The sequence below is a fragment of the Staurois parvus genome, unplaced genomic scaffold, assembly GCF_062004578.1.
Source record: "Staurois parvus isolate SC_StPar_1 unplaced genomic scaffold, SC_StPar_1.0 ptg000129l, whole genome shotgun sequence".
Classification (NCBI taxonomy): Eukaryota; Metazoa; Chordata; class Amphibia; order Anura; family Ranidae; genus Staurois; species Staurois parvus.
Window position 1 is genome coordinate 3,005,083 of NW_028317925.1, and position 17,768 is coordinate 3,022,850.

The window sequence follows — 17,768 nt, forward strand, 5'->3', positions numbered from 1 at the left end:
GTGGTACAAAAGGTAATAAGTGTGGGGGATGGACTGGTAGGAGGAATAGAAGATTCCGTTATTAGCTGAAGGCAGGATAGGCTTTCCTGAAGAGATAGGTTTTCAGAGATCACATAGACGTGGGCAGAGTAGGCAATAGTCGGATAGACTGCAGTAGAGAGTTCCAGAGGATGGGGGAGGCTCTGGAGAAGTCCTGGAGATGAGCATGGGAAGAGGAGACAAGGGAGATAGAGAGCAGGAGGTCATGCGAGGAGCGGAGAGGACGGCTTGGGTGATATTTGGAGACAAGATTGGTGATGTAGTTTGGAGCAGTGTTATAAATGGTTTTATTTGTTATTGTTTTGAATTTTATTTGTAGGGCAATGGGAAGCCAGTGGAGGGATTGGCAGAGAGGGATGGCAGATATGGAATGGTTAGTAAGGTGGATAAGTCTGACAGCAGCATTCATGTTAGACTGAAGAGGGGATAGCCTGCGATGGAGGTAGGCCAATGAGGAGGGAGTTACAATAGTAAAAGCGAGAGATAACCAGGGAGTTAATAAGTTGCTTAGTGGTTTCAGAGGTTAAAAACAGTCATATCTTGGAGATGTTGCGGAGGTGAAGTCTACAAGGTATGGGCAGTGATTGCATTTGGGGCTGAAAGGACAGATGGGAGTCTAGGACTACACCTAGTACCCTGGAATGAGGGGACTGATGGTTGTATTATTGATCTTGATAGAGAAGTCAGGGGAGGGGGCATGGGCTGGAGGGAAGAGTATGAGCTACATTTTAGAAAGCTTGAGTTTAGGGAAGTGAAATGACATCCATTCTGATATGTCACTTAGTAGGTTAGTGATGAGAGAGGAGACTGAAGGGGTGAGGTGAGCAGTAGAAAGATAGATGTGTGTCATCAGCATAGAGATGGTACTTAAAGCCATGGGAGTTTATCAAGGGAGGAGGTGTAGATGGAGAATAGAAGGGGTCCAAGGACAGAACCTTGAGGGACCCCTACAGAGAGGCAGTGGAGAGTAGGAGACTGCTTTATAGGTAATGCTGAAGGAGCGCTGCAATAGGTAGGAGAACCAAGAGAGCAGAGTCTCAGAGGCCAAGAGAGTGGAGTTTTTTGGAGGAGGAGATGGTCAACAGTATCAAAAGCCATAGAGAGGTCAATGAATAGTGGCCATTAATTTTAGCAGCTAGTAAAGTGTGAAAAAGTTAGTTAGGTGTGAGGAAAACAAAAAACCCCACACAAAATGCAGCCATAAAGTGCATCAACCACAAACTGCATAGATGTGAACCAGGGAAGAAAAAGAAAAAAAAAAAGAAGACTCATGTAGTAGACTGGCACAAGGCACCTTTTACAGTTGGCAACTGTGTGTATTATGTGCACCAGATGGGAAAAATTGTACCACATTTTGTAAAGTGCCAAACAGTGAGCCGTGTATCTAGTAATGTGCCATTATGGGGCTACACAGTGGCTTAGGGGGTCAGCATGTCTGCCTTGCAGTAAATGGGTCATGGGTTCGATTCCTGACCATGGCACCTCCTGCATGGAGTTTGCATGTTCTCCCTGTGCTTACGTGGGTTTCCTCTAGGTACTCTGGTTTCCTCCCACACTGCAAAGACATGCTGGTAGGTTAATTGGATCCTGTCTAAAATTGGCCCTAGTATGTGTATATATGGATGTGAGTTAGGTACCTTGGATTGTATGCCCCTTGAGGGTTAGGGACTGATGTGAATGTACAATATATAAAGCACTGCGTAAATGGATGCTATACAAGTACCTGAAATAAATAAATTATGGCGCCTACTGCATAAGAAAAACTAAATTGAATTTATGGAAAAGAATACACATTCATATTTATGTTCTCTATTGGCAAACTAAACCAGTAAGGAGACATTTTGCCTCATCATAGTTGAGGGCCTCTCACCTATAATACTGAATAGATTCCACCAATTGTAGGGGGAAATTTCAATAAAATACTACAATAAGGAAGTTCAGTTGATTTTCAATTTGAAGGGGGTATTCCCCCAAGTCATGACTAAATCAGCTTTAAAATCTTGTGTTTTTTATATTGTGAAGCTTAGGTTCATTCTTCTGTATATATAGTGATGGTGGATGTAAAGATAAAAATTTGTAGTGTTATTTTATATTGTAATGCTGTTACAACATAAAATCAGATACACTACAAAGATTTCACCTTGATGTAACTAGATAGTGCTCTAAGACTACATTTAGCTTGTGCCCGTTTGAGATTTTTTGCTGTAGCCTCTGGTCAACAATCATGTTTCTAATTTTTCAAATCCAATATTAGTAGTAGAGTTGCTTTTATCCCTAGGTATTGCACAACTGGTATGATCCACATTAGTTTGAGAGGACTACTAGCATGCAGTATCACATTACCTAACATTGTTTCAATGTAGCAAGATAATCCTCCCATCAGTTCTTTACTTTTATATCAAGAAAGGGTCATTCATATTTATTGGTCACTAATGACAAGCATTTTTTGTTCAGAAATTAACCAAAACCAGATGTGATAGTGTGTTTCAGGGAGGAACTGAAAAGGGCAGCATAGCACAGAACAGGAGTTCTCTGCTGTGTAGACAAGGCAGTGGATATTGGTTAGCAATGTGCACACACTCCTGGACCCAAGTGTTAGGCATCCATTGTCTCTAAGTAGGTACTGCTGGGCAATAACAGGTGGCAATGATGGGGCTACACTGATCAGGGTAGATAAGGAATGCCAATTACTGGTTCTCCTTACAAGCTGACAACTCATGAGGAGAGAAATGCCAATAACTGGTATTTCTTTATTTACATGCAATCAGCTGTGATTGGACAGCTGATCACATGATAGAGCCAAAGTCATCAGCTCTTTCCCAGGGACACAGCACACCAATGATCACTGTGTGCCCCCTGAGGCATGCACATGCAGTTAGAGTGGGAGGATGTCATATGACATCCTCCCAGAATGAGAACTACCGCGCTCCCATCATTTCCTTATATGGTGGGCGGGAGGCTGTTAAGTTAATCAGACCTTTTCCTTGTATAGCCTTTTAACCAAAGTTGAAGCATTCTTAAACATTTGCAAGGCTAACTTAAGGAAATATGTAATTTACCAAGCAGTAGGGCAGGTGACACTCCCATTTCCCTCCTCATTGGAGGCCAAGTGTTGGTTGCATGAGAAGCCTACCCCAGGGCGAGATCTTCTGGGCCACACTGGGCACTTTGCCCCATGTTTAAAGGTGAGTGACCCTGTTCACTTTGGCACTCACCAATGCCCCTGATCAAGGCAGGGGTTGCTTTCAGGGATAACATCCTTAAGGGGGAACCCCAACTTTAGGGATGGCTGTACAGTTACCTCTTGTCTGTCAGTCAATGTACACCTTCACTAACATTTAGGGGGGACATGCTGCGCCTATGCCCAGTCCAACTGCCTAGTGGATCTCCACTACTTCACACCCAGTAATGGACCCCCCCCCCCAGTGCAGACTATATGTGCTCTGTTAACTTCCATACTTGTGCACAGGCTGAGGACCTCTGCACTGCTGATCTGGTTTCATTGCTAGGGGAGACAGTCCACTCAAACATCTCCCTTGCTGCAAGAGGCTGTCAGAGGCAAACACTTAACAGGCTGCTTGTGAAACCTTCATGACCCTCACTAACCACTCTTTACTCCACACTTCTGTAGTGCCATCTCATACCCCCAATGTGGTTTACTGACCTACACTGTAGACTGTAGTGCCAGTTACTTGCAGTCACTCCATACTAACACAGCCATCCAAAGCAGGGTGCTTACAGTGAAGCACACAGCCTTTAGTAAGAATGCTCCCTGGAAGTCCCTGCACACTGTTAACCCTTTGATTTCCCCTCATTAACCCATTCTTGCCCAGTGCCATTGCTTGTTTTTAGTGGTTAAACACATGGTATGTCAAGGGGTAGCATTTGTTTATTTTGCCCATAAATTCACTGACCCCCTTAAAGCCTGACAGATGCTTACAGCCAGGGTTTTTGGGCTACATGTAGTGTACTGGGTGTGCCAACATCTTCTGGTTACCACTTACACAAAGCCAGTGGACAGGCAGCTGTTCAGATATCACTGACTGGTGGTCAGTGCATGCACAACTGGAAAGGCCACCACATCTCTGGTGTTAAGAGTTTCATTTTAAAAAGGCCGGCTCTTAGCTAGAAGGGAATGCCAATGAACAAGTTCAAAAAAAAAAAAAAAAAAAAAAAAAAAAAAAAAAAAAAAAAAAAACACAATTAGCATCTAGGGAGTCACTGAACCACCATTTGTTTACATGCTCTTCCACAAGCTTACTGGGAACCCTGTCACAGTTTTTTAGTCCTGTAGTAGATAACCCCTTGCATTAGAGGAAAAAAAATAGTTTCTAGTGTCATCCAGAAACCAGAGTAGCTATAGAAGTTTGCATAAACATCTCAAAAAAGTTAACTTAAACTGCATTTATTTTAATTGCCATGTAAAAAGTATGCTTAAAGCACAGCTTAATACAAGAACACATAATAGAACAGAGATACAAGAGACATTAAAAAGTTACAACACATGTGTACATCATATACTTTATACATAATGTGCAGCGCCACCACTTCTCTGCAGTGGTTAGTGGGTAATAAGCCATGGTGTTCCCTGTAATTAGCAGTCACCATATTTCTATATTGCAGTAACTTCTATAGTGCCAACTGAAAGCCAAATCCCATCACCATATGTTAGAGTATCTTGCATCAAGTCTTTCCTGTAGTTGGGAAGCAGTTGTGTTGATCCTGAACCCACTTTGTCTTTACATAAAGCACAGCATCATCCAGTTTAGCAGCTGAGTTTAGAAGTAGGCATATACCCGGCATCACCAAGCATCCTTAGAGTTACATGACCATCATGGTGAATCACAAGTTCAGTAATGCTGCCATGATTTAGATCCATGCGTAACCAAGCTTCAGGAGGCAGCTGAAGAGCCCTAGGAGGAGGAAGAAAGTTTAGTAGTTTCCTAAAAACAGAGACCAATTGGAACACATACACTATGTATAGACACTTGCTGCACCCCCCCCCCCCAAAACCCTAGATCATGTCCCAAATTCTACACCATCTAGAAACAATGACCTCTTGCTGCTTTAATGTGAAGTTTGTTCTATGAAAAAAAGGTTTAAAAAAAAAAAAAAGATAGAAACATCTGTTTGAGTTAGAGCCTGCCAGTGCTGCACGATCTAAACACCAGTTTATGTAAATGCACACATTTTTATGCGATAGTGGAATGCACCACCCTGGAACTACATGTCCAGTGTGGAACAAAAAGCAACCTTTAGCTGAACAGAAGTACACTGCCAATACAGTCACCACTTTCACAATCCTGTTCTAGCCGTCAGTCCAAGGAGACCTAATGTATCTCCAGCATACCAGTGTGACTAGTATCAGGCTGCAAGGATCACTCATTTTGATGTGCGTACACCCAAGGGAAAACAAAAAAGCCACATATCACAAGCATCTTAACATACAAAATATAGAATGTTTACCATTTTGCTAGACATCAAAAGGAGATGCAGTTTCCCCCTTACCTGCATACAAGGTAGCGGATAACATTGTCATGGCACACTATGATCTCATAACTCTCATCTCTCTGCTCATGGTCTGCACGGTGAATAAAGGTTCTAAAAGCAGATTCTATACGTGGTCCATCCTCAAAATACTGAAGAGAAATTTCCAGATCAGATAAAGCATTTAGCAATGACCAAATTACTTTAGAAGAGCACAAGCCAATTCAAAGTCTCAAATGCATTGAGTGTAATGATTGGAGAATGGAGTGGGAGACTTAAATGGTCTTAGTCCTTGCTGGAAGGATGATTTACTGGTACCACATTCCTTACAACTGCAGATAGTTTTATAACAATTACCACTTTGTGCTATTAGGAGCAATATTTTGGTGGCTCATTTTTAACACAGCAAAAACAGCCTTTCCCAGATTAATACTTTGCAAGCTGCTGACTCGTGGGACACAGCCTGCTTCTTCAGGGAGACAAAGCATATTTCAGTTGGTGATTAGTGACTTCTATTGTTCAGTATGGTACCTTCAAAACAATTAGTTTTTTTTAGTTAGGGCCCCTATCTGCATTGCAAGTTATGCCTTAGGGGGAAGTAGTAAAATTTTCCTTCGTCTAATGCAGGCGACACCTTGCCGGCTACAAATCCTTTAAAGTGTTATTAAACCCAGGACTCTATATGATCTCCCACAGTACACTACATGGAAATGCGATTTTAGTAAATTGCCAAATACCTTCAGTAGTATATAGCAGTCTTGTGACTTCTATCAGGGTCCAGCTGAGCACTGGTTAAAGCTTGGAGTTCATTCTGCTCCAAGAATCATGAGGCTACATAACCCAACCCCCTGTCTGAACAGTGCTGATCACATGCACCCTCCCAAAAACCTACACACTAAACTGAGCATGTGCAGAGCGACTCCTAGCTCTGTACTAGATGGATTAGGGACATTAGAAGGGGATGATCAGAGAAGACAGGATCACAATGCCTTTACACAATGGAGGATTAACCCTTTAAGTTTCACAGCGAGTATGGGAATTTAGTAGCACTTTAAAGTTGTTAGCCAATGAGGAGAGGTGGGGCCAAGCCACAGCTCCATGTGAATGGACACAGCAGCTGGTGCCCCCATAGCAAGATGCATGCTGTGGGGGACCTGAGAAGGAGGATTGACTTCTGTGCAAAACCACTGCACGCAACAAGTATAGGCATGTTGGAGTTTTTTGGAACATTGCACAAGATGTACTACCCTGGTGGAAAAAATAAAATAAAAAAAAAAAGTCATACCTCAAAGAAACCATGGCAATAGCCTTTGTTTTGTGAAGTGCCCACTTACTCCCTAAGAGATTGATATAGTTTAATAAGCTATAGATGTGTACTGTTACAGGTCTAACACCTAGTACTGCAGAGGCATTAGCTGGAGTTAGTTTTCACATGCTGAAACTGCCATACCCACCTTAATAGCTGCTCACTTTCCATACAAATAAAAAGTTTCCAACCTGATAACACATACAAGTCCATAAAGTCACAGGTTCAGTGCTGATATTTAAGGCTCACCACAACATCTGGTTTCCAGTCAGAACTTTCTGGATCTGGTCTAATGGGAGCCCCTTCTCTTAGCAAGTCAGAACCAGTTAGTTTCATGTCTGTAAAAAAAAAAACACAAAAGGTTGTGTCCCTATTTTAGTACAATGTATGCATATTAGTGTACAGACTGGCTACCAGCCTATTGTCTACCATCATATCCTAGATCTGGTGCATGTACAGTCATTCCTGTTATCACAAGATATGTAGGGCAGCTGTATTGGAGTGGTTACTTTGTCAATTTCAGTACATGGGTGTCCTATAGTGTTTTTCACCTTGTATGTGGACTTTATTACCCATTTAAAATGGCATAGCAACATTCTGCTGGATCTTAAGCCTCTGTGGGTTAGCCTAGAGCCCTTCCAAACTGCCACCTCCACAAAACCCAGGCCAATTATACTGGTACGCACTTGCAAAACCTGACACTTTCCCTTCTACTCTAGAAAAGCAGTAGTGTCCATAGGAGTGGCTGGGATATTTTGGGTTTGTTCACTTTTGAAAAAAAAAAAAAAAAAAAAAAAAAACCACACCTTGGCTTTCTGAATTCTGCTAATCCAGTTATTTCACTTCATACTTACTCCCCAGATGCTGGCCAATTATTTCTGATGTCTCTTTGGCCCTTTGCAACGTAGAATAGGTCATCTCATTGTACGTGTAGCCCAAATTAGCAAGGCGTTGACCAGTTAAGTTAGCCTGCTCACGACCTACAGCATGAAAATACAGTGAGAAACCAGAAATTGATGAGGGGACCTGATATATGCAATCCTGTAGCCAAGCTAATGTAACAGTTTAGCACAAAGTCAATACCATATCTTCATATAAGATACTTATGAGGAATGCTTTCAGAAGAGGAGGAGATTTGGGATCAAGCTTTGTCAGATCTCACTGGAAGGCCCATGACCCTTACCTAGCACTGCAGGTAGAAGCTGGAGTGTAAAGAACAAACATTCCTCCTCCCCCCACATTTCATTGGTTTTTGTAATGGTAATTCAGTATTGAATTTAAATAGTTGGCTTTTAACCCGAGCACTCAGTCACTGTCTTCTCAACTGCACAAGAACAGGCAAGTCAAAAGCTTAACCACTTCCCTAACAGGCACTTATACCCCCTTCCTGCCCAGGCCAATTTTCAGCTTTCAGCACTGTTGCACTTTGAGTGTCAATTGCACAGTCATGCAACACTGCACCCATATGAAATGTTTTCACAATAATAAGTTGTGGTGGTGGTGGTATGTACTCTCCACTGGGTGTTTATTTTTTGCGCTCAAAGAAAAAAATTTGTTTCTATTATAAAATTTTGCAAACTGGTAATGTTTCTCCACTAATGTGCAATGATGAGGTTACACTGATATGCAATGATGGGCACTGACTGATGGCGCTGCTGGGCAGCACTGATCAGTGCCGATCCCTCTGACAATTGCCAGTTAGCAAGACTTTCCTCATGCTGTCAAAGTGCAGCTGATAACAGGCAATGCCTTTTACTAGTGATCTGCAGTGTTAAGCATGGCTGATCACGTGGTAAAATGCCGCTGTCTGTAGGACACAGTGATCATGGAGATCGCCGGGTGAGCACCCCCGGAGGCAGTCATGACTCCCTCCCAGAACTGGCTGGCTGTGGTGAAGCTGTCATTTGGCTATCTGGTCAGCAAGTGGTTAACTGCAGTCATCTAAATGCCATGTAATCTGGCCATTCATAAAATGGCTCCGGTCAAGCTGTACATCTTTAATTGGTAGTACAGACAGGTCTAGGGTGTGCTCTGCTAATGTAGGACAGACAATGGTGCAAGTGACTGCATTTTTCTGATGCGCAAGACTAACAGGGCAGACTTTTCCTGCTGCAAGGGTTGTCAACACTACAATTGTAACTGGTTTCAGCTACCAAGATTTAACAGAATTCATGGTCAATACATAAAGGAAACCTGAAAAATTATTTACAAGAGCCCATCTGCATGGATCTCTCCTTGTACTGAGTCTAGATCAATTTCCAAGAACCAGAGCAGGGGAGCAACAAGGACAGAGTGATCCAAGCCAGTTCCTCAGCAGCAGCTTCTGCTGTCAAAACTGAAAGGCTGACTAATCCCATAGTCTCAAAGCTACAATCCCACAGACCTAGGGACAGTATGCGCACCAAGGACTCATCTGGCTACACATGCACTGAAAGAAAACCCTCCTTCAGACAGAGGAGTAAAAAAAATGCAGTTATTTACCTGTTAACTGTATTTCCAGGAATCTTCTAGGACAGCTCACTTGAGAGATAGGGCTCCTCCCAGGAAAGACCAGCTCCACCTTTTTTCCCCCCTTTATAGGCGTCCTCTCTCCCATTGGCCCCCAGTATAAGAATATGACCGAAGGCCTAGGAGAAAGCAAAGAAGAAAACCGGTAATAAAGATATCCCCTCATAGGTTCGCAACATACCTGAACATAAATGTGTGATCATACAGTAATCGGGGGGGAGTTACGCTGTCCTAGAAGATTCCTGGAAATACAGTTAACAGGTAAATAACTGCGTTTTCCCTAGTCATCTTCTAGGACAGCTCACTTGAGAGGAGTAGAATAGAAATACGTACATTAGGGTGGGCACCCTGCTTGTAGGACCTTCCTGCCAAATGCCTGGTCTTTGCTGCCGATCAGATCCAGTCTGTAATGCTTAGTAAAGGTGGAGAAACTGGACCACGTTGCGGCTCTGCAGATCTGTCCGGGGGAGGCCCCCCTTTTTCCACGCAGGAGGCCACGGAGGCCCTCGTGGAGTGTGCTTTTAGGCCGGGCAGTGGCGACAGGCCCGCCGTCTTGTAACCTTCCGAAATTGCCTCTCTGATCCATCTTGCGATGGTGCCCTTGGAAGCACCGCCCCCCTTCCTTGGGCCCTGGAATAGGACGGAAAGCCGGGACGAGTGTCTCCATGTCTTTGTGCGTTCGATGTATGTAATCAAACTTCTAACCTGCTATAGTTCTCCGTGCTGCCCGGATCGGCCTCAAGGGAAGGTATTACTATTTCCTGAGATCTATGGAAATGTGACGTGACCTTAGGTAGAAAGGCCGCGTCCGTGCGGAGGATGATTCTATCCAACAAGATGGTGCAGTACGGCTCAATCACTGATAGGGCATGCAACTCGCTAACTCTGCGGGCAGAAACGAATGCTGTGAGGAGGATGGTTTTAACAGTCACAGATCTGAGCGAACACTCATCCAGCGGTTCGAAAGGCCCTTGCTGAAAGCTCTTCAGGACTGTGCCCAGGTCCCATGTGGGGTATTTTGGCATGGACGGGGCACGGCGCCTGGAGATAGCCTTCAGGAACCTGATTACCAATGGGTCTGCCGCCAACCTCAACTCCAGAAAGTTCGACAGAGCCGCTACCTGTACTTTGAGGGTATTGGCGGCCAGATTCTTATCCGCCCCGGCTTGAAGGAATTCAAGAACTGTATGCAAAATGGGGGCGCCCGGTGCCTCGTTTCTGACCTTCCTGGCGGAAAACTTCTTCCAGACTTTGTCGTACAAGGCGTTTGTTGACCTCTTCCTGCCATCCAAGAGGGTGGCGACCACTCTTGCCGACAGCCCCTTTTCCACTAGCCTGTCCTGCTCAGAAGCCATGCCGCTAAGGACAGCCTTTCTGGATGAGGATGCAACACTCTCCCCTGGGTGAGTAAATTGCGTGTGGGTGGTATAATCCATGGGTCTGCTAAACTTAGCTCCTTCAACCGGGAGAACCATGATCTCTTGGGCCAGAACGGCGCAATCAGAATAACTTTGGCTTGAGACAACTGGATCTTCTGTACCACCTTCGGCAGTAGTCTGAATGGAGGGAAGGCATAAAGGAGGTCTCCTTCCCACTGCTAGGCTAGCGCATCTATCCCTGCGCTTTTGGGGTCCTTCTGCAGGCAGAAGTACCTCTCCCGCTTTGTATTCTGGCTGTTGGCAAAGAGATCCGTAGAGGGGGAGCCCCACCTGGCGCATATCTGATTGAATGCTGAATGGCTGAGGCACCATTCTGTCTGGATGACCTCTCTTCGGCTCAGCTGGTCCGCCAACTGGTTCAGGTCCCCTTTCAGATGCACTGCCGTGATGAACTCTAGGTTTTCCTCCGCCCAGCTCAGGAGGGATCCGGCCAACTCCATCAGCCTTGGGGACCTTGTGCCTCCCTGCTTGTTCAAATATGCTACTGCTGTGGTATTGTCGGAGAGAATCTGGACACCTCTCCCCCTTATCTTTTCCCGAAAGGTCGTAAGTGCCTTGAAAACTGCCAACAGCTCCCTGTAATTTGATGACTTGCTTGAGTCTACTGCACCCCACGTGCCCTGGGCCAGGCAGTCTTCCATATGGGCGCCCCAACCAGTCATGCTTGCATCCGTGGTGATCCTCACTGGGCTGGCCAGCCTCCAACTTCTTCCTCGTTCCAAGGTGAGGATGTTTCCCCACCACCTTAGCGATTCCCTCACCTCGTGAGTGATGCGGATCCTGGAACTCAGACCTGCTCGGCTCCCGTCCCAGTGGGAAAGGGTGTGATTTTGCAGAACCCTGGAGTGAAGTTGCGCCCATTGCACCCCTGGTATTGCTGCTGTCATCCTCCCAATTATCCTCATCACGGTCCTGACCGCGCAGGTCGACATCCTCTGGAGGGCCCTTGTGTCCTGCCGCAGTTTGAGGGCTTTTTCTGATGTCAGGTACGAGCGGGAATGTGCGGAGTCCAGGACGTACCCCAAGTACGTAGTCCTCCTGGAGGGGGCTAGCTGTGACCTTTGTTGATAAGCCACCCCAAACTTTCCAGAAAAGATATCGTACGTTCGATGTGGGATCTCAGGCCTCCTGTGTCCGAAAATAAAAGCAGGTCGTCCAAATAGGGGATGATGTTTATCCCTTCCAGTCTCAAGACTCTTAAAGGCTCCGCTAGGATCTTGGTAAATATCGTCGGGGCTGACAGGCCGAAGGGGAGTGCGTTGAACTGAAACAGCACGGGACTCTTTTTGCCTTCCAGCGCAAACCTCAGGAATTTCCTGGATTCTTCTCTTATCGGGACATGCAGGTATGAGTCTTGCAAATCTTTCGAGGCCATAAACACCCCAGGCGACAGGAGTTCTTTTACCGTGTATATGAATTCCATACGGAACTTGCTGGGCCTCACGAACTGGTTTACCTTCCTCAGATTTAATATCATCCTGTAAAGTACCTGACGGCTTTTTCCTTAGGAAGAAATGGGAGAAGAACACACTTCCCCTTTCTTCTCTCAACCGGCAGATCACATTCTGTCTGAGCATACTCTGTAGGAGGTCCACCAATGCCTCTGCCATGGCCCTGTCCTTTGGCAGGGATGTTGCAAAGAATCTGAGGGGGGGCCCTTGTGAACTCTATTCTGTACCCCCTGTGAATGGCCTCTAGAATGTAGGTGTTCTGGGTTATCCTTAGCCATTGTGCGTGGAAGCGCCCCAGCCTCGCTCCCACCTGGCCTCTCCAGTCACTTTGGCTGGGTCTTGGGTCTATTCTGGCTTGGGTTGAAGAGGAACCCTCCCCTGCCTCCCGGCTCGTTCCTGCCTCTTCTCGCGCCCCAGCCTGGGCGCTGGGTCTGGAACCTAGCTTCCCTCGATGCGTACTGCCTGGATGGGCGAAACCCCTTCCGTCCAACTTGCCTGCTGGGGACCGGGAAGCTCTTTTTCCTGTCGGCTGACCTCTCCAGGACTGAATTTAGCTCCGGGCCAAAAAGGAGTTTTCCTTCAAACGGCAGACCACAGAGTTTAGAGTTGGAGGCCAGGTCCCCCTGCCAAGATTTCAGCCAGATAGCCCTCACCGTGTTTATGAGCGCTGTAGATCTGGCAGAGAGTCTGATGGTCTCTGCTGATGCGTCCGCGATGAAGGCTACCGCTTTCTCCAGCGCCGGCAGCGATTTCAGAATCTCCTCCGCTGGGGTGCCTTGTTCCAGATGCGAACGGAGCTGCCCCAACCACACATCCAGGGTTCTGGACACGCAGATCGTCACCACTGCTGGTTTGAAATTCACTGTGGACGCTTCCCATGCTCTCCTTCAGGGACCCACCGTCTTCAAAGGACAGGTCCGTTTCCTTAGAGATCCTCGAGAGAGGGGCGTCTGGCTTCGGGCAAGTCTCCCAAACAGAGGCATCTTCCTCCTTAAAGGGGAAACTTCTCTTGAGGTTCTTGGGAAGGAAAGCCTTCTCCGGCTCTTCCCATTCCCTCCTGATCATGGACCATAGGGCAGGGTGCACTGGGAATGTACGGCTGCTTTTTGTCTGTAGCCCTGCGTACAGTTGGTCGTGGAGAGAGAGAGAGGTCCTGCTGTTCCTCCTCCAGATCCAGGGTCTCGTAGATCATTTTTAACAGGTCCTCCGTGTCTTCCGCCTGAAAAAGGAACCTGTCTGCCTTTGGGCCCTGAGCTTCAATCTCGCCCTCCTCCGAATCTGAGGTGCCCGACTGTTCGGCCTCTTCCCAGTCCCTTACAGCCGCTACCTGGTCCAGCTTCCTCTTTTTCCCCCCCTTGGGTGCTACCAGAAGTGCCCGGTTGGGGCTCGTCCTGGGCCGGCCCCGGCTTCTGTTCCCTGAAGCTCTGAAATGTCTTGGACATCTTGCGTCATTCTGTAGGAAGTCTTTAAAAAGAGATCCAGACTCCTTCTTGATGAGCTTGTCTATACACCCCTGGCAGAGCTGCTTCCTCCAGGAGCTCGCCAGCTTCTTCCTACAAGTGGCACACTTTTTCTGCTCACAAGGAGCTTCTTTCTCCCCTCTATCCTCCTCCTGTGTGTGGGGGTACCCCATTATCCCGGGGGGGAGGGAGGGGGGAAAAAAAATAAAGAAGAGTGGCCAAAAAAGGCCCTTACCTTACCGCAGACCTCACCCGGCCCTGACAGATCTGCCTCCATCCTGCCGCAGACTCCTCCTCGGTGCGGCGGTTTTTCAGGGACTGGCGGGCTCCGCCCCCCCCCCCTGCGATCCCCACTCACCGACCTCCCTCTCACGGCCGCCGATGGAGAAGCGGTCGTGGCACGGGTTCCTTTCGCGGTCCGCCGCCCATTTCCAATATGGCGGCGGCCGTTCCATGCTCCTGCGCCGGAAGCGACGCGATTGCAGTGTCCTGACCCTCCGCAGCCGTGCCTCCTGGCCATGCTGCCGGGATCCAGGAGCAGGTAAGACTTACCTGAAACTCGCGCAGGGAAAGGCACCAATGCCCCGGTCGGCGGAGCGGGCTCTACCCCCCTGGAGAGCCCCGCTGGGACCATCTGGGGTCCGACGCCCCCACCCTAAAAAGGCCATTTTAGTATGAACCTGGCTGAAAGGTCCCCCCCACAAGGCCCCTGCCTTGCTTGGAGAAAGGAGGAAGGGGGGACCTCAGCCAGGGACCCTCTGTACTCCACCAGAGAGCCCAGACAAAAATAAAAAAAACGGGCGTAGCTCCTTCCTGGCCGGAGGAAACACTAAAACTGGGGGCCAATGGGAGAGAGGACGCCTATAAAGGGAAAAAAAAAAAAAAAGGTGGAGCGGGTGTTTCCTGGGAGGAGCCCTATCTCTCAAGTGAGCTGTCCTAGAAGATGACTAGGGAAAAATGACCGCTTTAAAACCAGACAGGTGGCAATCCTAAGAAGCAGCCAGTGTGGAGGATAAAGGCCATAGTCATGAATTTTAACCTACCAAGTGACGTTAGGACTCTTTCAGGGTCGCTTTCACCAGCTACATTGTACTGTCCATGACGAACAAGGAAAATGTGACGTCTGGCCCTCGCTTTATACTTTTTTAGTTCGCTTTTCAAATCTTCCTTACTTCCTCTGAGGTCATTTAGATTGATCAGAGATCTTGGTTCACGTCTACAAGGTGTTGGGGGAATAAAAAAAAAAAAAAAAAAGCCACACACAATCATGTTAGTGGGTCAGTTCAAAGGCAGGGCAGATACTTAAATCTTAGTCTACTTTTGAAATCTCAGTACACAACTCCCAAATGTTAACATTTGGGAGTTTACACTTCTGGGTGTAGTCAAAGTCACATTTTCCTACTGAAGACAAAAGGGGGGGGGGGGGGGGGGGGAATACTTTCAAGTGACAAAACCAATCCTAATGCATAGCCTCTATAGCCACTACATAGCCCTATGCACTTTTGGAAATAGTTCCACTTTTACTTGACTCCTTGTCATTTGAGCTCCCAAACCTCTCCTTCACCTCTGGAAGTGCAACCTAAGGTTGCAGGAAAAACCAAACAAAAAAAAATACCACAAAGACACACCCTAAAGGTTGAAGTTTGTTTTTTTTTTGTTTTTTTAAACGGCACATCTGACAGCAGATGCAGGTACTTTAGGGAAAGATCTCAAGCTGGCTATTTTGGTGGGACCCTTTAAAAAGGAGGAGAAGTACAACCAAAGTCAATTTGGCTGTACTTCCGGGGATCACAGGCATGCAGTATCCGGTAACCCATTTTCAGCCACAGCAGGATAAAGCATGCTTTTAGTGTACATCAAAGAGCCATTGCAGGCTGTGGAAAGATTGTGAACATATGGTCAGGTCTCTGCTCAGAGCTGCAGGGAGAACTGAGCAATCAGCAGTGTCTGACCACACAGGTCTCAGCCTTAGAGCCAGTGGGGGACAAATGCAGGAACAGATTGATTTTGTATCCATCTAGTATGAAAAAAAAAAAAAAAAAAAACAAAAAAAAAAAACACACACAAACTTTTTGTAAAGATAATAGGAGGTGTAGAGTGAAAATTTCCTTCCATTAACACAAACACCTGTTTACCACACTATACAATTGCCTTTACATTTTCCAATAATATGTAACAGGAGGATACACCTAAGCAGCCCATTGTTTGTACCTAATCAGGTAGGCCCTTGCACTACATAGTTGATGATAGCTCTAAAGGGTAGTTGTACATGCTTTCCTTACCATAGAATTCTGGAAGTTTCTTTTGGGTGTTATGACACTTTTCTTAAAAGCTACACTCAACTATGTAGTGCAAGGGCTTGCCCCATTTGATACAAATTGTATGGGTTGTTAAGGTGCATCCACCTATTGTGTTTGAAACACTTAGGTCTCATTCACACTTGACCAACTCCTGCCAAACACCCCTATAACATTTGACAGGCGTTAGGGAAGCGTTTTTAACGCTCCTCAAATGCTCCCAAAACACCCCATGCTCAGTTTTGAGGTGGTTGATGTGTTTGCCAAGCGTTAAAACCATACCACAAACTCCTATAATGAAGTTAAATGGTATTAATGCTCCACAACTACGTTGCATCCACACCCCAACCACCTGCCAGGCATTTGCAGAGCAGCACCATAGACTTGAATGCCTCCTGACTCGACACAAGGCATCAGTTTTGCCATGACGCAACACTAACACTTCCATGTGAGCAGCACTGTGTGCTGCCATGTGCAGAATTTTCATAGGCATTTGAGAAGCGTTAACACTTCCCAAATAACTGACAAAGTTTGTGTGAACATATCCTAGCCTAAAGGGGAGATTATACAGTCACATTGTATAGTATATAGTCACCTTAAAATCCAAAATAAAGCAGAAGTATGAGAAGGAATGCATATACCATCTATTACTTACATAGATGTATGCATTCTTTTCTGTAATGACTATGGTTACCATATAGTCCCATTTTACACATAGCACAAAACATAGGTGAATTGAGTTTACTTGATACCCCCTTAAAAATAAAGAAATTCTGAAAATCTACTTTGCTCACTATAGGAAGGCTTCCCAATAAGTGGCCTGTAAACTTCCCATAGTCCCACTCTGACTAGTAACATTACTCTACAATACGCCTACAGTCACAAGAGAAATTAAGTTGCCCTAGTCATGGAGTTGCTCATCCCACATGAGATGAGATTCAAACTTTAACCTGCTGATATAAATCACATCTACTACATAAAGAACGCACCGGTCCCAGTTGGGGTCCCAGGTCCTAGTGAAGGTTGGTGGCCATAGCACAGCAGCTGTATTGGCATCTTCCCCACTATGCTTCAGAACTGCTGCAGCAAACAGTGCTGCTCCACCAGCCAGGAAAGCCCTACGCAGGAACATGGTAAATGCTCAACAAACCCACCAACACTTGCATATACAACCACTATGAGGGGAGGCCTGTCTGCAGACCTTATATAGGAGGCAATGAGGGCAGAGTCCATCTGCAGGCCTTATATAGTAAAGCATTGGGGGAGGAGTCTGTTTGCAGGCATTATATGGTGACAGAGTGCAGGCTTTGGGGGAAAGGCAATGATCAATACCGAAAGGGTGCAATCATAGAAAGATTTGAGGAGATCATTGCTGGCTTTCTACTGGAAAAGCTAGTTCTGCTATCTCTTACCTTCAAGGCATATTCCACATTTTGTAAAAATGTAATACTTGTATCAACATTAATAAAAAAATAATTATGTGTAATAAATATATTATGTGTACATTTATTACATTTTTGCATTATAGCCTGTAGAGCATTGCAACTTCAATCAGTGCAATAGACAGGCTACTGCATTGCTTACCTCCAGGTCTGTATGGAGATATGGACCTTCAGTTATGAGGTTCAAAGAAGTAAAGAATGGACTGCAAGTGCGGCGATGTCATTACTTCTGTGCTCAATTGAGATCTGCGAGTCCCTCTGCTACAGTGGTAGAAGAAACTTGTAATCTCCTTGTTTAGGCTACTTTCATACTGATTGCATATGTGTATTTGCAGCGGT

The 17,768-nt window shown here is 46.0% G+C and overlaps 1 protein-coding gene across 1 annotated transcript; it reads right to left on the reverse strand.

Moving 5' to 3' along the window:
- Window positions 1-4,804: 4,804 nt before the first annotated feature.
- On the reverse strand, window positions 4,805-17,119 carry LOC149466448 (serine/threonine-protein phosphatase PGAM5, mitochondrial-like). Its single transcript, XM_089672495.1, has 6 exons — window positions 16,977-17,119; window positions 14,734-14,906; window positions 7,687-7,812; window positions 7,082-7,170; window positions 5,548-5,678; window positions 4,805-4,952 (listed from the first exon to the last, which is right to left on the reverse strand). The coding sequence occupies exons 1-6, from the start codon at window positions 17,117-17,119 to the stop codon at window positions 4,805-4,807; spliced, it is 810 nt and encodes a 269-aa protein (XP_089528621.1).
- Between the last annotated feature and the right edge of the window lie 649 nt (window positions 17,120-17,768).

Bases quoted from the DNA above. Each gene is read 5' to 3' on its own strand.
- LOC149466448 (XM_089672495.1), bottom strand. From the start codon at position 17,119: ATGTTCCTGCGTAGGGCTTTCCTGGCTGGTGGAGCAGCACTGTTTGCT. The intron at 14,907-16,976 runs GTGCGTTCTTTA...AACACCTTGTAG, and splicing joins TGGGACCCCAACTGGGACCG to ACGTGAACCAAGATCTCTGA. The intron at 5,679-7,081 runs GTGAGCCTTAAA...ATTTCTCTTCAG, and splicing joins ACTGGAAACCAGATGTTGTG to TATTTTGAGGATGGACCACG.